Genomic DNA, 25,679 nt, shown 5'->3' on the forward strand with positions numbered 1-25,679 from the left:
CTTTGGGAAACTTGTATGCGGGTAGACTTCCGGGGTCGGTGACGCTTCCTTTACAGTCAATGATAAAGGGGTCGAGGGATGAGCTGTTGGGGACGGGAAAACATCGCAATCAGATGCATCCTCCTCACCTGTCACCAGAGGTTCTCCGGGTGTTTGAAACCCGTGATGCAAGGATCGCGTAGCGAGGGCGTCGATGGCGTGAGCGGGGGGAGGGGGGGCGAAAGACCATCCCTCCTCATTTGACGAGCTCACGGAGACGGGGGCTGGAGGTCGTGTGATATTAGGCGAGGTGGTAGGTACGTGAGCCATTTGTAGATCGGTATTCAAGACCAGGAGCTTGGGTTTGTCTGTCCTCTTCTTTTTCGGTTCCCTTTCCTACGTTGACGATTTTCGCTCCCGCTGACATTTCCCTCCAATTGAAGGGAGATGCGGGGGACCAACGGGAGCAGCCGGGACCGCACCCTCGATGAGTAGAAGCGACCGCGCTCTCTCCTCCACAGCCACTTCGGGCTCGTCCATCTCCACGGCGGCGTTAGGGTTGGAGGGCATCGTCATTGCCTCCACATAGCTCTTACCTCCCTGGTTCCGAGGGCAGGTCTTGCGCTCGTGACCTTCTTGGTTACAGCGGGCGCAAGTGCGGCGCTGACCCTCATAGATGATGATGGCCCGGTTGCCGCCGATGTGGAGGTACGAGGGGATATTTCTCTCGACCGTCATCCGCACAACCCTGGTGCCAGTAAGCACCCGCGCCATCTTGTCTCCCTCCCACCTGTTCTCCCACGAGCGATGGATTTTACCAAAGCGTTGGAGCTCGCCTGTTATGTCTTCCAATGGGGCCTCCACGGGGAGACAAAGAACCCTGACATTACACGGGCTGCCGGAAGTCTCGTCAATTGTTATTGTCGTCCTCTGGTCACTTAAAGACGGAAACGGTAGTTTCCGCGGAGTATTGTCTAAAATCCTAGTCATTGTAGCTTCGGTTGCCAACTTCAGGAATATCAAATGGCGATTGTATCCAAATTGGATCGCCACTATCTCTTCGGGTGTGAGGCCCAGCGACTCTAACGTGAAGAGGTGGACCTCCAACGGGGTAGGGGGCTTCGCCTTCTCGTCAACTTGCAAGGCGAGCGTGTTTAAGCGGCGCACAGCCATTTGAAGAAATCAAATTCAGCACACTAGCATGAAGAAGGAAAGCGCAACAAAAAAAAACGAGCACTTTAAAGGGAAATAAAACACTCACGAACGCTCCCTCCCCGCCACACGCACCCGGCGGTAGCAAACAAAAGGAGCCTAAGCTCTACACCAGGAGTCAAGGTCAGCCTTGATCCACTAAACAAAACAAAAGTACGGCCTTCCCGGCGGAAGAAGTCGAGAGTCAAACTGCACGCTTCTTGATGAACTAGGCGGTCAACCGCCGCTCGAAACAAAACACGATCGGAACCTCGATTTCCGAGAGAGTCCGGCAGTGCCGCTCTCCAAACCCCGGCGGCCGAAGCCTCGGACGCCGGCGATTTTAGACACTCGGTGAACACAGGCACGTCCTGCTGTCAAGGCAGCTATCGAGGATATGTAATTTACCCTGAGATCCGTGGGTCTTATATGTCGCCAAGCGCCCCGATTCTTTAGCCAAGAGATGGCGTCAGGGGGCTGTTTCACCCACCAAAGGAGAAATAGACAATACACAAGAGGAAAGGTCAGAGGCGCTTGGCGACATATAAGACCCACGGATCTCAGGGTAAATTACATATCCTCGATAGCTCAAGTGGTTAAGAGCATCCGCCCGGCAAGTGGAAAGATCCGGTGTTCGAGTCCCGGTTGAGGAAATATTTTTACTCTTGTGATCCGTTCGATTCCGCCTTCCCCACCTCTATTGTGTTCGTCCTTTATACGTGTTCCTATCCCTTTTCCTTATATATGTTTCTGTATATATGAGTATATATACGAGGGTCATCCGGAAAGTAGTACCCGTTCGTGCCGCATGAAGTGCTGACGACGCGAGTAGCCGCTGGACGAGGTCAGATAGCTTCAGTGGCTTGTCTGCCTTCTCTGAGCCAAGTTGCGTGACGCTAGCATTGCCTGTGTTGTTTCTGTGATTGTTTACAATGTTTAAAAAAATTGAGAACGCCGCCAGTTGTGAAGTGAGGGCAGTGATTAAATTCCTCAATGCAAGAAACGTTCGCCCATGTGATATTCATCGCCAATTAAAGGAGGTGTATGGAGACAATGTAATGGACGAGTCGTCTGTTCGGCGGTGGTGTCGCAACTTCAACATGGGGAGGGGGAACACACACGACGATGAGCGTTCGGGGAGACCGTCTGTCATTACAGACCAACTGGTGAGCTCAGTTGACGAATTCGTGAGGAACGATCGGCGCGTCACAATTGATGACATCTGTGAGCATTTTCCCAATGTTTCTCGAACAATTGTTCATGAAATTGTTAAACACCATCTGCATTATGCAAAAATTTGTGCAAGATGGGTCCCTCGCGTATCTCAATGAGCTGGCGGCGAAGGACTATGCAGCAGGAATACAGAAACTTGTCACACGTTATGACAAATGCCTTAATTTGCTTGGAGATTATGTTGAGAAGTAGTTTAAAGTATCCTCTTTCAAATAAATTTTTTTTATGTTTGTTAATATTTACTTTTGTGTCTTTATTTCACGAACGGGTACTACTTTCCGGATGACCCTCGTGTGTGTGTGTATATATATATATATATAATCAACAACTTACGGGGATGCATGTCAAGTGGCTAACAAGGTGGTATCCACTGTTGATTTTTCTCTATCGGAGATATTTCAATTTGTTTTATAATTATAATCATATCATGAAAATTTATTTCCAAATGATACTTGAATAATGTGCATGGTAAACACCTGCTGGACGAAATACAAGTATGGAGTGGGCACACCCGATGATCCTCCAAGCACCCCCAGCGCCGCTCTCCATCCCCGCGCACGTGGACTCATATGCAATCAGATCGACGTGACTGCTGCGGAGAGGAGACGATCTCCCCTTTTTTTTATTGCAATCATTCCTCCAGGTACATTCCCACTATTTCATCGCCTCCACCGCCAATAATCAGTTTCTCGGTCTCGCAAACATTTCCCTCTCGTTCACCTCCCCGCCTCCTTCTTTAGTTATCTCACCAGCGCTGCGGAAGGAAACATCAACATATTGGAATAACATCCCTTTCTCTTAACTTCGATCTCCCGATGTTATTAATACTCTTTGAATGATTTTCGTCATATCGCTCCATCATTATGGTCATTATCGCCCCTCATGAAAAGCAATCTGTCAATCCCGATCCACTGAGGATTGACCTGCTTTTTGCACAGGTATCCTTTCTATTCTCTTCTCTAGCCGAACTCTTCAGTTTTTTACACTACCCCTCCGTAAGGCTTCTCGCTCACACCCCTACTATCACTTGCATTCATTTTACATTCATTACCTTCTTCCACTTGCCTTGTGAATTATTTTCATCTTTTTTCTGTTACTCTCAGTTCGCTGTCAATTCAAATTTCCTGAACTAGCTTTTTCCTACCGCTCCTGCTCATTTTACAATATTATTTTCAAAGCTCAACGTTTCTCTCTCGTATACTTTTCAATGACACGATATCGTGAATTCTATCTCCGTTATCATTATGTAAATCCACATATCGACCATTCCTATGTCTAAATGCTGTTTATCTTTCTGAACCAAAGAAAAATAGTCGTACGTCATCATATGATTGTCAAAAATCGAAGCTTATGTTATTCTTTCGTGATCTTTGAGTTAATTTTTGGAGATAGTTCTTCAGTTACGCTGCATGATATGGATCCATGATTTATGAACGTGAATAATCGAGGAATCCGGATTCGGGTCTGGGTCAAGATGATTGATTTCGTACTCTTTGAAATTCCTGCATTTCGGTTCGCACCAGCGGACGACTCTTTGTAAGTGATTGTCACGGCATACCTCGCTGTTCTTTGAATTTCATCAAGAAATAATTGGGTTTATTTCTAATTGAAACAGTTTATTTCACATGATTCTCAACTCAAAGGCCATCCTCCTTAATTTGATTTTTTTCTTGTAAAATAGAACGGCTCAAAAATAGTAAAATTAAGACAATCTAATAAGATGGCGGGGGCTTCAAGTTTTTGAAATCTGTTAGTGAAAGGTGATAAACGAATCCAAATTAAATGTTAGCCTTGTGGAAATGTAAATCAGACTGATACTAATAGGCATCGAGATTTCCAGAACTAGGATTAAAATCTCCCATGATATGTGAACAAAAAAAGGGATCACCAAATTCCATTTATTTAAAAAAAATCGTCGCCATGTATTTTTTTTAATTGTTTTACCACGAGGGCACGCAATCCTGGCTTTTTTATGATGGAGTAATATCACCTTCGTTATCTCCCTAGCGAGCGTGAGGAATCGCTCCCTTTTCGCCAGCCTGTCATCAAAAACCTTTTCGCTCTATATTGTAGCGTGCTGTGGTAATTCACGTTCCGAAACTGATATTCCGCCGGCGATTTCTCAGTATGAAAAAAGAGCAGTCCAGATGCATATTTCACATCGATTTAGATTCCGATCGATCAAAAAATAAAAACGAGGGAAAACAATTCATTGCCTCGAATATTAGAGCGGGTGAAATCCATTAATGTCTCTCTCTCTCTCTGGGAAACTTTTTGAAATTAAATTGTAGTCGCGGTATTCCTGCATAGATCTATGTGGCATTAAAATTAATGACGTCATTGCAAACTAGCCTGCTGCTCGTGTACAAATGCCTAGCCTGACGAACGAGCGCTAGCTTATACGGCGCTGAGAGCGGAAAACCATCTCTTCATCAAACATTTAACTTGCGGCGGGATTTTTACGGATCATAAATATTGATAAAACAGGTATGGACGATTTTATGCTCCTTAAATCACAGTTATTTTATCCTTCTTTACATGAAAGAGGCTGAGTGGGAAATTTTTTTGGCATTACTTCTGCCGCGATTAAAGGAATACTCTACATTTCCAGGAACCTCTGTGAGTAAAAATGTTAGTTGCACATGAATTTCCACATCTTGAATTTCCCTTTCAATATTTGACTCTGCGTTAAGTTTCAATGCACTTTTTTGTTAGCGTAACGACATCAACAACGAATTTGTTCGGGAACGAAAACTGTTGCAATACGATATCAAATTCATGATCGCGAAGTATATAAGCCAATATTGAACTAAAAAGCTTCAGCGATTGCCTTAAATTCCGAACATTCCCTTCAAGTTGTTGCGTCCCTCTTACTACTTTAGCTTTGTATACTCTGAGAAATCTTCGTGCAACGGCAGTAATGGTTTCTAGAATCCACCAGAAAGATACGCGACATTATATTTAAAACTGTTTGACAACTATACTGGTGAACGGGTTGACCCGCCGGAATCCACTCCATAAGTTAAAGTAATTTATTAAATGGCTAATTCAAAATACGGTTTAGTCCCTTCGGATAAGTACGAATTAATCGAAAAGACAATTTTCGAGGTTTTGCGGAGTAATTTACACAATTTTCCTTTTTTTTTAATTGCTCAATTTATCGAACATCAGTGCAATATATGTGAACTTTCTATAAACTAACATGTTGCACTGTTAAAAATAATGAGCCAATAAAACGCTGCTTGACATTGTGCCAACATTACGACTTTTCAGTGAATCAATATCACGTGGATACGTGGTGAAGTTTCATGAAATATTCTCGTTGCCAACTTTTTAAATCAAAATTTAATTTCGTGTGCCCTGATTATATCGCGCAATTGCCGCATTTATCTCCGGTTTTATATTTCTTGCTTGGAATCATTCAAAAGGGTTGACTATTCTAGTATGTAGGCAAGTAGTAACCTAGACAATTGAGTTTATTGTATCATTTTTTTTAAATTTCCTCTTCCGTAAATATAAACTTTATAAAATTCCAAAGAAACTGCGGCAGATGCCGCAACAGTAACTTTAAACGAAGTCATCCGCTAATATGCACATCAATGCAATAATTTCAGAGTGTAAAAAATCATTCGCTTTGACCGGGATTCAAACCCGGATCCCTCAATCGATCGAGTGCTTTATCCAGTTAAGCTATCGAGGCATCCTATAAAGCCTAAGTGTTTATAGTTGGCTTGGTTGGATTGTGGCGCGTCGCGCAAGACTACGAATTCCTGTGACATTGTATACACGGTATTTCGTCAAAACATCTTTTTCCTCTAAAAACCCCCAAAATTTCGAAGTTCAAGAGGACGCCTCGATAGCATAACTTGCTAATTCACTCGAACATTGAGGATCTGGGTTCGAATCCCGGTCAAGGCGAATGATTTTCACACTCTGAAATTGTTGCATTACCTATCATAAGCTATTTTGAGCACTCTTTCACCCACGGAAGCAATTTTCCGCCAGTTACAATTCTTTCGATGGGTCGGTATCTGACAGCCCCTGGTATTTGTGTGTCGTTGTGGGTATAAGTTGTCCCAGTTAACGTTTAGGCACACAGAATTCCTCCGTTCGCTACAAGTTGCAATACAATTACAATGGACAGTGCTAGTAGTAGACCTGAGTTTAGAAAAATATTAGAATAAACGTAACGGCTGATTTGAATTATTGAGAAAAATTTTGGAAATGATTTCATTCTAATTATGAGTTGTGTATACAATCGTAGGCCCATGTTATGCCGTTTTTCCATTTTTTAGAGACGATCAGTAGTTCACATAATGTCTCAGTCCAATAATAATTATAGTGCAGTGTCTTCCTCTGTTCAGTTCAATATCTCTTCCTCCACCCCCACTTTTTGTCATTACTGATGGAGAGACAAACGCGTGCAATGTTGTGAGCGCACCGAAATGTCAAAAAATAAGAAGACGATATGAAATATATTGTTTGTAAAATTATAAGAGAGCTAACTAATGAAGACAGGGCATTCGTATTTAACTATAAGTACTCGATGCCAGTTTAACAGGACGGCCCAATTTGTGGCTTAGCAGCTTTGAGTATGATGATTTCTTGCAAGAAGGAAATAATTATATTTACGGAAAGGGTATAGAATTGAATAAGTGGGCGCAAGTGGTTAGGATTTGTTGACGCCATTTCACCACGAAGAGGACGTGCTTGCAGTAACCTACAACTGTGCTTATCTTGATCCAAACCTTTGAATTCTTGCCCCGTAGGTGCTTGCACCCGCCACCATGTCCATTGCCATTTGCCAGGGCTTCCACTATATTTCTCTAGATTTAATCCTGACGCCGTTCCCACGAGGAGAACTTGGCGATTGAACGCGAACTTGAACCTATTAGAACCTAGGCAAAATAAGATTCATATTAATATGGTTTCAAAATTTATTTGCAAATCAAATTAATTAATCCAGTTCATCAACTGGATGGAATAAATGTCGAAATATTCGTATAAATCATCTACTGCATGGGCTCTACATGTTGGATGGAATGAAGGGGGGAAGAAAGTATGCGGAATTGAGGAAGGGATTAGATACGGGGTTGTGTCTTGTTAGGAGAGGTATCGTCATTCAGTCTGCCTCCGATTTCCTTGAACGGCAGTCTACCTATTAATAATAATTCATATGTTAAGTGCGCACCACATGCTTCCATTGACAGGGTAATCTTTATAGCAGACTTTTTTCAACTTCTTCATCCGAAGGTTAATATAAATTAACGACGTTAAATAGGAATAACGTAGATTGATAAGGGAGGTTAGATTTAATCTTCTAATTGACCGAATGGAATGTAAAATCTAGGTGTTCAGGTAATGTTGGGGCTCGATTCTATTCAGGAAATTATTGTCTCGGCTAGGCTCTTCGGTTGTATGAATCGTTTTGACCACTAGTCTTGGGCCCACTTCCTTGTAATTGAAAAATGAAATTTCACTCGCGTTTTAAACGCGAACACGCGTAAAGACTTCCCAGCCCAAGGAATCATACCGAGCTGTACAAATTCCTGTTTGTGGCTTTCTCGAGACGGCATCTCCATTCTTCCTAACCTCTCAATCTGAGGTGTCTGCTCCGTGCTCTCCTCGTGCTTCCTTCTCCTGCGACCTCTCTCCCTATTTTGCCCTTGCACGCCATCCCTCCCTATATCCCTCCTCCATTCGAAAGGGCTTTCCGCTCCGTAATTCCGTTTGAGGCGTTCAAAGGCGCGGGAGTGCTAGGGGAAGGAGGGGACCGTGTGCCTGTGTGATTGAAGCAACCTTGAGATACGGAGCATCGCAGACAAAAGCAAGACTCAGAGATTGGTGATTTTTTCATCAAAATACATCATCCAAATTTCATTAAGCGCAGGGCTTGCGTAGTTTATCCCCAAAAAACTATCTAAATGATAGTCTCGTGCGTCATTAAAGTTAGACCAAATGCAGCAAACTGTTTCCGTCTTTACTTGGAATTTTTCCATTGTGAGGGGCAGAGAACCCAAAAAAAACCGCATTTTTTTCATTTGCAATTTATTCGCACGTCCGCGGTATCATTGTATAGCCAGTGTTGTACTGTAGTGAAACCATGATCGGTTGAATAATTGCCAGCGTGGAATTGCAGTGATTCAGTCACTACATCCTTAAGAAAGGAGACCAAGGCAAAGTGAAGTTTGACAAGTTTCTATGCAAGCGTATATATATATATATATAACCATAAACACAGTAATCAACCCGCAGGTCTATGTATATATATATATATATATATATATATATATATATATATATATATATATATATATATATATATATATATATATATATATGTAAGTAGTACCTCTGGCGTTCCTAAATGCATATCTTCGTCTCCGTGGACTACATCTTCGACATAATGGAATGGTATACACCTTCTGATGATCCTTAGAGCTAAGCTGGCAGCATAAATGTTTATTTATATTCTCATTACATTCGAATCCTTTTATTAATAGAAGTTACCGCTACCATTCCCATTTCCAATGCTCGCGAGGCCACACGAGTATGTCAATAAATGCATATTACGTAAACTGAATTAATCAAACGTGTAGCCGGACCGGAAAAAGATGAAGGTTTTGACAGTATATATTTATTGCTCTCCGTCTTAATTACGTGTTTACATTGGAACTACCCATCCCCCATCACCGGAAATCTCTCAAGCCCCTTCTCTTCTCTCCCTCTCTCTCTCTCTCTTTGGTGATCAAAGTGTGTCCCCGATGGTAACTATCGGTCGGAAGTACACATTTACTCCCTTTCGCGCGCCCTTTCTTTCCAGAATTTTCCGTCGAGATAGTCGTGAATACGGTTTTGTTCACCTACTTTTGATCGTATCAATGCTATACTTTTTGTTTCCATGTTCCCGAAAATTAAGCGCATTTTTCTTGCCGCGCTAGAAGCGGTAGTAGTACTGGAGGCGACGGAGGGATGGCGTCTTTTGAGGCATCGGAGGTATGTGGAAGGAGGCATTATAGTGGACAGCAGGCGGGTGGGGAGCAACCTGGTCGTTCTGAAAGGAAAGTCCAGGGGTAGAGCTCCGTACTACTGAGCGGAGGGCTCGGGTTCTATTCCCAGGCAAGTCTCTCAGAGTATCTGCAGCTCCACCCAAGCTATGTGATTTATTGGGGGAACTCTACTGGGAGAACTGGGTGAACTCTACCATTACCTACCAAACCTACTTTAGGGTTGATTACTGCATATATTTTTATGGTTTGTATGCATATATCAGTATATGCAGTAATCAACCTCCGGAGCAATCAAGTAGTCCGGAGCTCTACCCATGGACCTTAATATCAGGGCATTATTCAAAATAATGGGAATATCGGAAAAGTCTCTAATTAGGTTTTTTAACCGTGGGATTTAATTTGGCAGCGCACTCTCTCTTAAATTAGAATTACACTGAAGGACGATCAGCTCAAAAATGGGAAGACTTTTCGGTATCATTTGAAAAAACGATCTTTTCTTCTAACCAAGTAGGTACATGATGCCCAGTCCATTTTAAGGTAAAGGAAAATTAATATATTTCATTTCTTTGATGGCTTTCTATGTTATGTATCAAACATTGGAAGCATTCGTTTCGACTTCCATTTCGGACTTTGAGGCCATATGGCGCTGTTTAATTACCTTTTCAGATAATCGATATGAATCACTGCATCCCGGTATTAATTTCAGGCAGGGGAATGTATTTTTTGGTTCCTAATAGCCAGTGTGTTTCAATGCCCATTTGGTTGTTTTCATAGATAGGACTAAAACATAAAGCGTGCGCATGAATCGTTAAATCACATTTATAACAGTTCGTAAATTTTTACGTTCATGGCGTCATATTTGTGTTAAAGAGAGGGAGTCGAACGGTGAAGCGGGAAGGAAAGTGTGGCTGTTGGTTGGTTGCCATGGGAGCTCTTGCGGCGAGCACTCATTTGGTTGCTGCGGCAACACCGTGCCCTTGATCGGAGCCACCAGTGCATCGCCGCTCTATTTACATTTGAAGAAGGAGAGGTGGTTGAAGTTTCTTTGACAAGTGCTGGCAATTCCTTCTCCTAGCGACCGAATGTTTAACGATGTCGTAAGTCGACTACGGCCCAAATTGAAGTTGAAGATGTGGTGGCTGTTAAAGCTAGTACTCGTGACTAGCTTTAACAGCCCTGCTAGCACAATGTTTGCAAGCCCTACTTCTGAATGAGCGCTTGATTTGCTCTGCATCATCATTCTTCACTACAGCATTTCATAAGCATTAAATAAGATTATCTCTCTTTCCGTCCCGACTAATGTGCCCCGTTTATACTAGATCAGTGCATCCACTATATGCGTGGGCATGTCCCATTGAAATTCGAATTGGCTTTTCAACTTCTCATTAGTTTTATTAAAATATACATCTTTATATAAGGTGCAAAGTTCTGAGTTTAAGACCGCTTCCTTTGTAATCTACGTACCATTTTTATACACGTTTTTTCACTTGAAATCATACTCGATTGAAATAACCTAGAATCGGTCGAACGCGGCCACACAAGTTGCCCATCTGGCGCCACAAACCAAGAGCAAGAGACGGATAAAGCGCCCTTTTCGATCGTTTGAGACAACTGTTCCTTGGCGCCACCTCTTCGTGGCGCCGTTCGACCACCGGAACGGAAATTGCGGACCGCGTCTGCACGGAAATTTCGAGAGACGCGGTGCTTGGCCCTTCGTGACGAAATGAATGAAATCGCTAAAACGGAAAGCGTCAACGTACTGGGCTGGGATATCCGTGGGATGTGGAGAGGGCAAGGGGACAGGGTGCGAGGGGTGAGAGTCGGAGGCGTGTGAGGGTCCTTTTACCTACTCGCCATGTACCCTCACCGCGTCCCGGCGAGACGTGGAGGGAGGGAGGGAGGGTGGGGGGGTCGGGTTGCCATGGGCAACGACGGCGTCCGTTTTCCCTCCGGGGGAGAGGGAGCGAGTGAATGAATTCCCTCGGTGTCCCACCACCCCCTGTGTTTGCACCGCTGACGCCGAGTGTCTTTTTTCCGGGGTAAGTCCTCCCCCCACCCTCAGGGTACGAGGCGAAAGGAACTCCGAGGAGAGTATTGCGGGGGGAGGACGCGGACAAGTGTGTATGTGTGTGTGTGTGTGTGTGTTTGTGTGCGGGAAGGGCGGGGGTTGTGCGTGGGGAGATTAAGAGGGGGAGAGTCCAGCCCCCCCCCCACCTGCATTTTGGCTAATGGACGGAGCCACTCTCCAGCGCATCGGGGGCAAATTAATAAACTCTCACCCCGATGCCCTCTCCTCAGGGCCTGCGGTTGTCTGCGCGCTCTCTCTTTGCGGGGGGTGGAGTGTCGTCATTCGCCAGGGTTCGGGACCCCCCTTCCTCAGGAAGGTAGTCCGTCTTCCTTCCGTTTACTTTATCGGCCTGGAAATTGGTGAATTGGAAGAGAGATAGAGGGAATAATAAAGGGGACCACTACGAGAGATGATGTGTTCGATGAAACCTCCCTGCTGCGGACAGCACCAGGAACATCAATATTGTCTCCTTTTGGAGATGTGCCCGCTATGGAGAGGAAGACCGGTGCACATGCTCTAAACTTTAATTACCTCTGAAAACATAAAGATTGATCTTTCTTTCATATATTTGTCATTTGATGCTCATAATTACATTCTAATGTTCTTGAATGCTAATGAAATGGAGCAGAATTTTCTGTGTGAATTTAACAAGTTCAAACAACTGCAAGGAAAATTGGGCACGGGATTTATTCAAGAAGCTGTATGATTAGCTATTTTGAAATTATGGTTTTGAATTAGGAATTTTTGATGCTAGGTGCATTCCCCTGAAGAAAGTTATAAATGAGTTACGAGCGATTGTAGTTTGACTGCTGAATACAAGTGCGTGTCTATTCGGAAATACTGCCCGGAAAATAGCCTTTGTGTCCAAAATCACAAGCGCAAAGGATTTTCTAACGACGTTAATGGCTGATCCGGGAGCTTGCAATGCTGTGTATTCGAGAAAAGAAAGAAATATCCAAGTCCTTCATTAGAGTGGTAGGTCGGAAATAAGTGGCAAAATGAGAGCGGTATAATCTCGGACAGATAGGATTCGTATCATAATCCTCACTGTTTTCTGATCAAAACAAAATGAAGGTTCAATACCATAATTATTAATATCACTCACGTATTATTATCAAAGTCAGAATTCCTAATACTCTCTGCTCCACGCCCCTGCGGTTAACAGTGATATATTGTGTTTATGTATTTCGCTAAGATTTAGATGGTACGCGATGGATGGAGGAATTGTGAATTTGGTTTATAATTTTCCTCATACGGTTTAACGGATCCCTTAAAGTAATTACTTCCTTTAAGATTTTCGTTTTGGCAGGTGAGTATCTGGTTTCCTATTTGATTGATAATTTTCGTAACTATTAAGGTAAAAATGTATTAATAAAATTAAGAATACAAAGTATCTTTCCACTGTCCTCAATTTGCGTACAACCGGTTTCAATGCTCAAGCGTCATCCTCAGGTACTGAGGTACCTGATGTATTCTTCATTTAATTAAAATGAATTTCCACAAGGTTGAGCCGGGACAAATTCAATATTTAAAAATGTATTCTTGAAAAAAGTGTGGAACGGTTTGTGGTTTTTTACTGTAAAATATTTCAAATTAACGGATGTTCAGAAAAGATTGTCGTTTATACATTCACGTGAGTCTTGGTGACATTTCTAGAAACACTGGATAGGAAAACCAAGAAGTTACGAAAAGGAAAAAGTACGCATTCATTTTTTTGTACTGCGTCTGAGAGATCGTCCAAACTCCGCGTTGCATCATTAGTTTAAACGTCAGTGGGGTCGCATTTCGGGAATTAACTCTAAAAATGAATTACGCGACCAGATTTCTTTCACCATTCTTTCTTGACCAATGTAGGAGAAAAAGCAAGCATTTGAAAAAAAATACAATCGGAGAAAATTTTTCTTCAAGAATCTCTTGCTACGCGTGGTGTCAACGTCAACTTTTCAGTTCTAAAAATCAAAAGACAAAATGCAATCAACTCAAAAAAAAAATATCAGTTGGTGTCTAACTCTGCGTGGATCTTGTTCATGTGTCGCCGCGGTATATCTATGCATTGTTTGAAAGAGAGCCTAGTGCATACGCACACATCCACCATCAGACGACGCTCGTTTGTGTCAATTTTGACAATGCACTCTCACGCCTTTTAAATGTATGAGACAATTTCAGGTGACGGGTTAATCAAGGATATATGTAATTTCTCGTCTTTATGCTCATCCAAAATCTTTTTCTTCTCCAATTCGGTCGTCCGATTTCTCTTCTCGCTTTCCCGAGATTACCAAGTGCCACCAAGGTGGAGAAACACAACACTGGCGACATCCCCGTCCTTGTGACAGGGGCCGACACTACTTCCAACAGCCTCTCATACTCGCAGTGGCGCCAAGTTTCCAGTTCGAACTTGAGATAAGCGCAGGACGTTCTATAACTGTCCCACGACACGGCACAGGCTATATCGAACTTCGACTCATATTTTACACTCCTAGGTTTGTAAATACCCTGAAGAATATTCGGTAGATCAGTAGTATTTCAATCCTAATATTGGTTTACTGCAGTCTTCCATTCTACTCATTTAATGTTGATTCCCTCACCCTCTGATAGGTCCCCTGTTTTACGTCCTTCTTAATTTGCCCATTGTGCATGCCTTCCTCGCGGGATCTCTCCTTCAATTTTTCCTTCTATTATGTTTCTATCCAATTCATTGTGCCTCAAGGTTTGTCCAATCCATCTAGTTCTTCTTTTCCGTAGAGCTCTCCATACGGTCCTTTCCTCTTCTGCTCTTCTAAATACTTCATCGTTCCTCACTTTGTCTGTCCATTTAATTTCAATATAATTCAAGGTAAAATGCCGGGCACAAAGAACGAATAAAAAAATGTTCTTTTCTATATAAAACAATTGTTGATTGGAACTGCTAACCTGCAAAACTATTCGAGTCCTTTCCTAACAGAGTGCATACTTTTAAGAAAAGATGTGAGGAATTTATGGAATAAATTGATTGATGTGTGGTGTAAAATTATATGTAACAGCTTAATTTTTTTTAATTAATGTTTTTTTTCCTTGCTGATTGATTGATGTTAATGAGATGGGGATTTTCTTGTTTTGTGAGAGAGATTTGTGTTTGGAAGTTTCCTTTAAGTGTACTTCTGCTTTACTGCCTGATTTTATCTGTTATCTTTTGTGATTACTTGGGACTTGTGTGCCACCTGACACTGTTTATCTGCACAGATAAATTCTAATAATAATCTTCAGCATTCTCCTCCAGCACCACGTTTCAAATGCTTCTATTCTTCGTCGGTCCTTTTTTCCAATATTCCACGTCTCCGATCCGTAGCCATTCCATGCTCCACACGAACGTTTTGACGAACTGCTTCCTTGTTTGTATTCTTATGTTCTTTGGACATAGTAGTTGCCTCTTCTCAATGATCGCCTTCTTTGCTTGGGATATTATTCGCTTGATGTCGTTCGAGCTTCTTCCATCCCATACTTATACTGCTGTCCAAGTAGATGAAGGATTCCACTTGCTCTAGTTTCACTCCTCGAATTGCGATATCTGTATCCAGCTTCTCTCCTCCACACACAAGGATTTTTGTTTTCTTCATTCGCTAGATATGGTCTCAGATATCGTAGTAGCCATCCATACGATATCTCTGTGTGCTCTACCGACTGTGCCAACTGTATAATAGGTTCATTCCGTCAAATAAAAACGGTGGAAATTGGGACGCATTGCTATTACACTTGAGGAAAAAGATATTTGTTTTTATAGCTGTTGAATGATTATTTATTCCTTTCTTGTGTATCTTTTGGTGTGTGAAATTAGCATGTAGATCCCATATGTTTTCAACACCAATTTTTCATTCCTTTATCGCACGTTCCAATTAAAAGTAATGTTCTCATTAAATATGAATTTCGGAAATAAACTCATCCTTAGGACCAGAAAATTTGGTGAAAAATAAATGAGACGGGTAACCCCTTACGAGCGAGAATTTTGGTCATATATTGTACTTTTAATATCCTCACTTGTTTCAGGTTTCAAATTTGAAAGTATGGAGAGGGAAAGAAAATATTATTTTCCAGTAGTCACAGTCCTTGTGGACGGGCTTAATAATAAAAAGTCTTATTAATACACACATTCAAAATAAATCACCGCACCAGCGACGATAAATTAGCATGGCACCCTGAGTAATACAATGTGCCACATGAAATCTTTGAGGTGAAAGTACGGGATGTAGAAGGCTTTTAGAGAGCATCGTCGACAGGTTGTCCACCGATCAGAGATAGACTTTGGAAGGTTTAGAATAGCCATTACATATCGTTACGTACTTTTCCTCGAGCCTACGCTACTCTTTCACATGGCAGGACTTAACTGCTCATGTTCCCTTTGCCATTTCCTCATGTTTTCTGCTCCCTTTCATGAAGCATAGAAGAATTTTCTTTTTTTCTTTCCTCTCCCCGTTCAATTAGCTTACTTTCTTATGTCACGGCTCCTGACATCCCTCTCATTATCAAGAGTTGGGATTGCAGCAGCCCTTCAATCTCTATCCCATACCAATCCACCAGTCTCTTCATTCCTCCCGTAGCTCCACGCACCAAAATTTTCCATCACCTGCTTCTCGTAGTTCATTCTTGGCCTTCCTCTTTAATTTTTCCCTTCCACGTTTTCTTCAGTCATGATTTTCTTCATCGTCCTCTGCTTTGGTCTTCATCACACTTCTCCATTCGCTTTTCCTGCGCGTACTCCCACGCCTAAGCAAGTTTCTACTGGCCGAAGTTCCCTTCAAATATTTTTATCCCCGTCTGGTCTTTCATTTTGTTCGTTCCAATTAATTGAAGACATGATAAATGTCATCCATTACGGTGCCGAAGAAAGGAAACCTTTGAAATTTGCAAGAAGATGTTTGTTAATGACAGGTGAACAAATTACGTCTCACAAGTCAACAATTGCATCGGCGGATGATCATTTGAGGGATTTAAGATCCATCAAGGAACTGGAGAATGATTAAAGAAAACCCATGTGTGCAAATAATGAAAGAAAGAGCTTAAGCGAATGACGATAGGTTAAAGTAAGTAGTCCGATATAAAACAAATGCGAGTAAGAAATACGCACTTTAACTAAAAACTTTGGAGCTAATGACAGAAGTATATCGCTTCATAAATCCATAAATTCCATTTCACTTCACTTTTCTTTCGGGTGAAATACTCGTATATATATGCAAGCAAACCTGAGAAATACGCTTGTTTATGTTTTTTAAATAAAATTTCACAAATGGAGCCGAAAACCATTTCATCCTGTCTTTTAATTTCTAATATTATTTCCTAATCCCATGAGTTAGAGAATAATATTAGACAATAGAAGACACGAAACTGTGGTTCGTTCTCGTGAATGCCACCCTAGCCACTCCCTTCTCCGGCGCCAATCCGGGCGACGGAAATGCTTCCGAGCATTTGAAATGATAGGAAAATGGCGTCACCTCCCGAGATGGCCTTTTTTTATCTCCCGCACACCCACGCTCTCCCTCCCTTGCTGAAATTTCTATACCACCCCTCTTTTATTTATTTCGTTTTTCTTACTTCATTCCCCGCCCCTGAATGTCCCAGCACTTCATTTCCCCTCTTCACTTTCTCGTTCCCTTTTTTTTGGTTCCTAATGACCGTTATCAAGTGCCCGACCCCGAAAAGGACCGCAGCCCTGAGAGATGATGAAAAACATTAATTCCCCTTATTGAAGCTTTCCAATTTTCCGCTCGGCCTCCCTCCTCCTCTGGCCGGGGGTGGCGCCCACCGCGGGGGAGTTTTTGGGGGCGGTTGTGGGGACCGGGGGAGGAAAAGGGGAAGGGGGGGTAGCCGGTGGCTGCGTGCAGTGTGTCGCCGTCACAAGGGGATTATTATTTCCAGAGCACACACGCGCGCGCGGGCGTGCGTGCGATCGCGCGTACACGCACATCCTCTCCTCCTGTCCGAAGGGGGACGGGGTGACGCTTTCGCAACCCCTCCAAAACCCCCGAACCCCGCCCTCGCCCCCGTCGTCAAACGCGAGATTACTCCCTTTGGCGCTGGGCGGAGATTCAACGTAAAAAGACGAAGAGACCAAACGTGGCCATGCCAACTAACTCATCATCCCAGCGAAACTCTTTTAAGTTGGCCAAATACTATGTAGATGCAAACCAGGATACGATGTAGAGGGTCCATTTCAAAATTGGGCTTGAGATTCACGGTGAAGAAACCTCGATTAGTATGGTGACAGCGAGAGCACTCTCAGATTGAATCCCAATAATCACCGTAAACGTTAGTATTTTAAGTACAGGTGGAAGTAATGACTCTCTTTAATACTCTCCCCAGGTTCAAAACTTACGTTAAAACAAGACATGATTGGAAAAATTATTTATACTGTGCTTATTTTGATGGACATGCATGACATATTTTGAAGGCATCATGCAACAACATCATGCCGAAGTTTTAATGTTCTAAATCTGCTACTTTTGCTAATTTCAAATTACCATGTAAATGGCCGTGATTTTTGTTCATGTGGGAAAATATTTTACCTGAAATTGTCTGTATTTCTGCTCCTATGTTGACGCATAAACATCGCAACATTTCTGAGTTACATTGCTCGAATGAAACTTCCATTACTCCAAACAATGTAGCTGACACAACACTGAAGCATCTCGTTTTCTCTGACGAACTCATCCCATGCCTAGAGTCGCGTTTGATGTATGAGGTTTGCTATGACAGGGAGCATGGCAGAAAGCTGCTGCTCACCGTGAATTTCGTTGTTAGCACCAGCGGTGAGTTAATTCTCCCGGAAGATCACTATTTTATGTTTATTTCTATTTACCGGATCTATGATTAGTAACGGTAAACTAAAAATTCGGTCGGCAAACTTCTGCGAATAGTTAACTCTTCGGTTGACCCAAAAGATTGGCGTCTCGAATGCTGTAAAAGTCACAACCATTTTAATAAATGAAACATTTAATGCGGAGTATTTAAAGTGAAATATAATATGTATGACCGTCTTTCTAGGAGCACTTGTAAAAGCCAGCACTACTAGTGCTATTGTACAAAATTCATCACAAATAAATGAGCTTTCAAAAGAATATTCAATGTAATGAAACGTTAATTAATAAGCGACACATTGGAGACTATTGGGCTTTAAGGGAAAGGGAAGCTGCAGTAGAAACGACCGTAAAGGAACCAATCAGTGAATTAAGTTTCTCTCAATGGATTGATCAAAGGGGCCTCTTCCCGAGTCCTCCCCTGTCTGCCGTGGCTGGCCTTTGGAACTCATTTTCGTCGATGTCCTCAATGTTTTAGTATAGCAGTTAGAAGGGTTTGGAAATGCAACGGTGCGCAGTGCATGGGTCTATTGGAAAGCACTTTCACGGTAAACTACTGCTTGCATGCAAACCCCTCTCCCTTATTTCCATCTTTAAAATAATCTCTAAACTCATGGTTTTTGCATTCTGTATTTCTTGATTGTTCCGGACTTATATCTTATTTTGGAAACATAAACAATGTAATACTGAGTTCACGTAATCAGATAATAATAAAAATTACCACGTAATCAGTCCTTATGAGGTTAAGGTAACCAAAGACAAGATTTGATTCATGTCTGGCTAGCGTCCTGCGAGCGCGGGCATAGACGAGCAGTAAATAAAAAAAAATTGCCAGGAAATGATTGCGAAGCATGTGAAGCTTGAAACAAAGCTCATTTTGGATAACGGGTACGGGATCATGGGTATCCTCACGGTCTCTTGTAGCAGGATGGACCAAAGAGCGTGAAAATTTGGCCAAAAACTCGACTAATACTTCCATTTCCCTTCTGAACGCAGCGTGGACTTTTAATCAAATATGCTCTAAAAAGTACACGAAGATGAAGAGGGACTTGTAGAGTATTATATTGGGTTGTGTTTTATTAGGAGTAACAAAATATTTATTTGGTAGTTGTGTCCATCCAAAACCTACCTTAACCGGTCGATTACCTAATAATAATAATGATCTGAAAGTATCTTCGTGGGCAGTAATTGATGAGTTCAGCCGGAGCTATGTTAAGTAAAATTTATTTCGCCTTACTACTGATACCCTACCCCTACCTTTGAACAACGGCATTTCATTTGTCCTCGCGGCTAACCCGGTCTACTTTTTAATTGGATTCAAACCGTTAATATGGAGTTCATAGAGCAGGCGCAAACGCACCACACGATCCCGTTCCTTCCTTCCCACAATTCCAAGCGGGGTGCACTATTTGTAACGGGTGACTCTCGCCTACTCTTCGCATTCATTTTTCTTCGTTCCTTCGCACTTTCCCTTCATAAATATGGTGATTAAGTCGTTGACGGTGGAAAACTCACCCATTTCCCGGCTCGCCCTGCACACTCGACCCTCGACACCTCGGGGGACGGGGAGGGGGAGAAGGTCGCGGCAGCCCCCGCCGCACGAGACTCGTAAACCCCGTCAAAGGCGCGGTTATTCCATAACGGCCTAACCTCCCGAAATGCGTGCGCGCACGGGGGGGAACACGCATATCATTCCAGCACTCGCGGCCGCGTTTCGGGCGACGGAAAAAACGACGGCGAGCGGCTGAGATTTTCAAAACGGAGAGAGTGATTTTAATTCCCCGCTCAGTGTTGTCATTGTCAAGGCAAAGTATTTGAAATTTCAAGTCTTCAAACTTGCTCATCCAAACTTCAGTGCTTCGGTCGAGGGCTCGTCCGGTGAGCGACCGGACGGCGCGGCGGTTCAACGGAAGCGTGATGGCGCGTGACGAGAGGCTGAAATATTCCCGTTCAATTTCCTGGAGACGGATGGGAGCATCTGGGAGATCTTTGGGGTTACCGGGGAAAGGTAGTGTTGATCACCTCCTAATACTTCACTCTTAGTCTTTGCTATGTGACGATCCCTCGGCTTCGTGTCGGCGTAGGGAACATCGCATATGTTAACATATGGATAGTTTAAAAATAATTCATGAGTAGATCATTTTCATGACTCTGCTGGATGGTAGATATTGTAGATCCAAAGCATGTGTAAATAGTATACGACAAAGTATCGTATTGTTCGTATCTACCCCATGCATTTCCTCTCGACCTTCCCGTATACGTATTTAATCTCGATGTTTGCAATGCCAACATGGGTTGCAATGCCAACAAGGCTAAAGCTAATTATTAAAAGCGTAGAGGTTGAATAAACATACACTCAGCATTTTCTCCTAACTCCAAGATTCCAGGCGCACACTATTCTTTGAAGTGGCTGATAGTGTAGGAACAAATATAGGTTTTTTAAAAATAGATTTTTCCTTTTTTCCTTCATTTTTTTCTTTGAACTTCAGTTGCTGTCTTTTTTTTCAATTAAATATATATATTATTTATTTAGTTTACTTTTTTCACTTCTTTCATCAATTGAAATACAAATACCAAACCGGTTGTCTTGTTCCCACAGTGGAATAAGCACGAAAGAGGCCCGGCAACGAGACCAACGTTGATCCGTGAAGCGGACTAAAATTAACTAAAGCTACTTACTAACAGTGGCGGAGCAGCAGGGAAAATAGATGACGGTAGCTGCCCTCGCTTCCCAGTAAGCAATGAAAACTTTAAAAAATAGACGGGGGAAAGAAACCGTCGGGCCGTAAAGTGGCGTACAGCTAATAAGAGGATTAAAATTAGAAGGCATGGGAAAGACTCATCGAAGAGTGATATCTTTAGGCAGTTTATACTTGTGTTTTCCCCGGAATCGTAATCCCAGATGTGATTAAGAAGTGGGTTCCCAGTCGGTGCAAGGCGGGAGGGAAAAGAATTTTAATCCGGTATATACATGTACGAGTATATTTATTCTGAGATGGGTCTCTCCTGATTGGCCGAGCGTTTTGTCTGGTTTTTACTATGCGTTTTATAATAGGTCTCCAGGAAATTCCTCTTTTGGAGGCGGATCTCAGCGGTCCCTTTGACCAACCGAGCCCAATAGCCACGCGAGCGGCATAGGAAGTTCGCGTCGTCCCTATAATGGCGTGATCTCGGCTAACGTCCCAATTGTCCCAATCTGAGGGACCGGGTTCCGCCGACATAAACCTCAGCGCACTCGCACGGTATCTGATAAACTCGAGGGGTCTTGAGACCAATTGGGTCCTTTGCGTTGAGCAACTGGTGTCTAATATTGGCTGGTGGTAGATGATTAGTGGCGAATTTGAATCTCCGGAGTATTCTGAAGATTTTTCCGGATATTGTGGATCTGCATGGCAGGTAGGCTGTGGCGACAGGTTTTTCGTCTGGAAAAATACCTTCTTCGGGTGTTTTATTTCGTCTGCCAAACTCTCCTTGCCGACCATAGATTCATCCCTGTGTATCAATGATGACAGTATGGCAGAACGTTGTGAAGGATTGGGGTGACTGCTGGGGTTGACAAAGAGATCGGAGTGAGTGGGTTCTTGCGATCAACGCTATGCCCCAGCCTTCAGTCTTTTTTTTCTGTGAATTAGCATATCCAGGCAGGGGAGCCGGCCATTTTTTCCATCTTCATCGTGATTGGATGTGCGGATGCTGGGTATTCATGTGGTATAGGCAGAAGATAGATAGGAGATAGATATTTTAGTATCCTGCAAGCCACCGCTAAGGTGTGTGGCAGGGCGGTGGCTTGCAGGTCATTAAACTATCTAATATCTATCTAAGGAGTTTATAAACGTATTATTCAATTATCTGTAGAAATACTTTGGTCAGTGAGGAGCCGAATTGAGTGCCCTCTCTTGAAAATTTTCCATGAAGAAGTTCGCAATGGCCTGTGAAAGCAGGGATCCCATAGCGACGCCATCCGCTTGTTCGCAAAAGTTCCCGTCGCTGAGGAAGTATGAGGATGTAAGGACGTGTCTCTATTCACCCGAATCCCACTTGTCGACACCTTGCGCCTCCTGGGAAGAAGATTCGGCAGCGATACGGTTGAGCTTTTCCATCACGCCTTAACATCCACATACTTTCTTTACGACGGGAACTTCAACGAGCAAGGGAACGATTCTTGCTGCATTATTGAGAACTGCTATTCATTTTATTTTACAATTCTCTGCATTATGCAAAACTTGATTTATATCTAGTGCTACTCTGGAGATACTCTTATCCATAGTCATAAGGATGACTAACAGGGGGAGGTAAAAGATACCTTTGGCCAATTTTGAGGGGAACCGCTACTTTTAAAAATAAAAAACTCATCAAAATCATAGCATCGTCTTCTCCTTTCTCGGCCTCTTCAAAATTCTACGCCCTCTTTTGAAGAGGCGTGATGTGCTCGTCGGTAGAGCGTTCGGCTACTGACCTCATTCCAAATCCAAGCGGTGTGATTTTCTGGTTACTAGAACTCTAGGGCAAGTCGATTTTGGCATTGGTACGGAAAAGGGAATGATTCTGAATGTTTGGATTTCCCACCGCGTATATTAACTGGCCCTCTATTTGATTCCTATTGGATGTTTTCCAATACTGGCGACACCAACTCTTCTTACGTACATGTTTAGTATAAAAAGTATAGGGAAAATTTTCGGAAAAATAGATTTATTTCAGGTATTGCTACAGTGCCTGAAAATTCTTAGTGCATCTCTTGAGCGTCCATACACTTTTACCAGCGGCTTTCCCACGTCTCGTAGGCTCCTTGGTAGGCAGATTCCGGATGGTACTTAACGGTACGCGTGTAAGCATCTTTGACGCCACTTAGAGTACCATGATGGTGTCCTTTGAGGTAGGATGTTACTTTAGGGAGCAGGAAATAGTCTGCTTGTACCAAGTCGGGGCTGTAAGTGAGTTGGGGAATCGTTGCGGTGTCGTTACAGAAGGTCTTAGCAAGCAGACACTCAACTCTGCTCTTGGTCGTCCAAGACCTTTGGGACGAGTTGAGCGCTGATCTTTCGCGTTGCCAAATTTTCAGTGATAATGGTGTGCATTGTGATCTTAGCAATGCCAATTAGATCTGCGATCATGCGCACACTTAACCGACGGTCTGAATATAGCACTTCACACACACGTCAGGAAAAGTGGTTACCGATGCTTTTTACACAAACCTTGCAATCACGAGGAATACACATACCATTCGTCACACTATCATGAAATCAGCGTGGCCTTCGAGTGAGTTTCTGGGTTTTCATCCCTTCTTTCTCCTCCTTTCGTTGCAGGCAACAACTTCGTGTGCGACTGCCGCCTGGCGTGGATGCACGACGTGCACAATGAGACGGCCAACGAGCGCGTCCGCAATACCCTCGAGGAGCTCAAGTGCATCCTGCATCCGGAGATGGGCGAGTCGGCTTCCGTGGCGGCGGCCGCCGCCGGCTTCAACTTCGACTTCGGCACCGACGAGGACGCCGCCTTTCCTTCGGGCGAGGGCCCTCGCGGCGCCACCCTCGACGAACACGGCCGCTACGATCGCCACCACGGAGGGCACCAGCAGGGCGACGAACCCAACCACCACTTCCCAGCCGACGACGACTACCAGGACCACGAGGACGAGCGGCACGGCTCGGCCATGGGCCACGGCGGGGCTGGCCACGGCCGCCACCATAACCCCGATGGTAGCGTGGCCATCCACCTGCTTCAGATCCCGCCGCAGGCCCTGCCGTGCCCCGAGGAGAGGCGGCAGCAGGAGGGGAACCTGGCGATGAACGAGCTGGACGACGAGGAGGGGTCTCTGTACGGCGCGGAGGCCTCGGCAGACGTCGGGGCCGGCTCGCGCCAAGGGGCGCCAGGGTTCCTCGCGGCTGCCCTCCTTGCGACGCTCTCTGCTTTCCTCACGTGAACGCTGAGTGATTTGGTCGCCAGAGGACAAGGGGGAGAGAAAAAAGCAGGGGGATTCGATCAGGAGATCTATATGGGAGGGGGGGACGAAGACTGGGAGGGGAGGGGGGGTTGCAACTTGTAAAAAAGTAAACCGCGGCGACAGAAGAAAGAGGAGAGCAGCGACATGAACAACAACGCGTGATGGCCATGTCGCAAATCCGCAAAAGATTATATATATATATATAGAAATAAGTATATATAAATAAACCAAAAGATAACAAAAAAATTGTTAACTCCGCCGCCTCCCCCGGAAAGAATTCGTCCGGGGATCGTTTTTTTTCTGGGGTATGCGGCAGGGGGAAAATAATTTGAGAAAAAATATCTTTACTTCAGTTAACCACTGTCGCCATGCTGGTAGAGATAAGGAGGGCGAAGACGGATTGATAAGAAATAAAATTTAATTTAAAAATGCCGCAAACTATCCGACCTCCCAGGAAAATTCAAAATCGCGTCATATTTTTTTTATTCAATTGGAAAAAAATAACATTAACGATCAGGCAACTGAAATCAATGATGGAATGTTAATTACGAAAGTAAAATGACTCGCTCATGGCGACCTTTATTTTCACCGGATTTTTTTTCCAGGATTATTTTTTCATTACAACTGTGTTTCATTTTTCATTAAGTGGTAAATACGTTTTTAACATAGAGGAGGTATTCATTCATGGTTTTAAAAGATATTTCTAAAGTTTCTTCGAGGAAAAGTGTTTTCTTTTTCAAATATCCGTGTCATTTGAATTTAATGTGGTTAATATCATCCGTGGACTCTGATATAAATGTATTATTCCGGCCCTTCCTCTTTGATGGAGGGCGGCCATTGTTTCATGTGTGTAAATAATGTGTTTAGAAATTCTAAGTCGTGCGAACCTTTTGTCTCACATAAAAGGAAAGAGGCAAAACAGGAATGAACTCTGGTTTAAATACATTTGTCGTATTTAGTATTTCTTGTGTAGTGATTAAGACTTCCTAATTAATTTTGCGAAATGTCATCTGGATAAAATATATACCTAATATCTATGTGGTACTTTCATAAGTGTGTTACCCAGTTAAACAGTAAATTGCTGTCAGCCCCGTGGTGGCATCGTAATTTTTCTATTTTCAATGCTTTTTTACAGAATGCAATAACGCAATTTTCTTACCAGTGATCACCAAGATTAGTGTACTAATGTTTTTCATCAGCCTGTCGGTTGAAACATAAAGGCTATTAATTTTCTTACAGTTAAACTAATCAAAATTGAAGGGGGTATTCAGGAACCTGTCAACAAGAGCTAAAAAATACTATTGGCATCCTCACGGCGGTGTTTTCCGTGATATAGGTAACTAACAGCCACAATCTTTCGGCTTTCTTCACGCGAGGCCAGTCGCATTATAGTAATAATTATAATAATAATGATCTATAAATTAATTCAGCAT

At 43.2% G+C, this 25,679-nt stretch overlaps 1 protein-coding gene across 3 annotated transcripts in view; it reads left to right on the forward strand.

Annotated features, from left to right (window-relative positions):
- The window catches only part of LOC139688049 (connectin-like), a 956,843-nt gene extending 932,575 nt beyond the window's left edge, over window positions 1-24,268 (forward strand). For all 3 annotated transcript variants that reach the window (XM_071585466.1, XM_071585465.1, XM_071585464.1), the window contains one exon: window positions 23,609-24,268. In XM_071585466.1, coding sequence (XP_071441567.1) covers window positions 23,609-24,225 — 617 coding nt within the window. In that variant the 3' untranslated portion in view covers window positions 24,226-24,268. The remainder of the gene's footprint in view (window positions 1-23,608) is intronic.
- Window positions 24,269-25,679: the final 1,411 nt, after the last annotated feature.

This window comes from Hetaerina americana, unplaced genomic scaffold (genome assembly GCF_022747635.1).
Source record: "Hetaerina americana unplaced genomic scaffold, ioHetAmer1.1.p SCAF_2, whole genome shotgun sequence".
NCBI classification, from domain to species: Eukaryota; Metazoa; Arthropoda; class Insecta; order Odonata; family Calopterygidae; genus Hetaerina; species Hetaerina americana.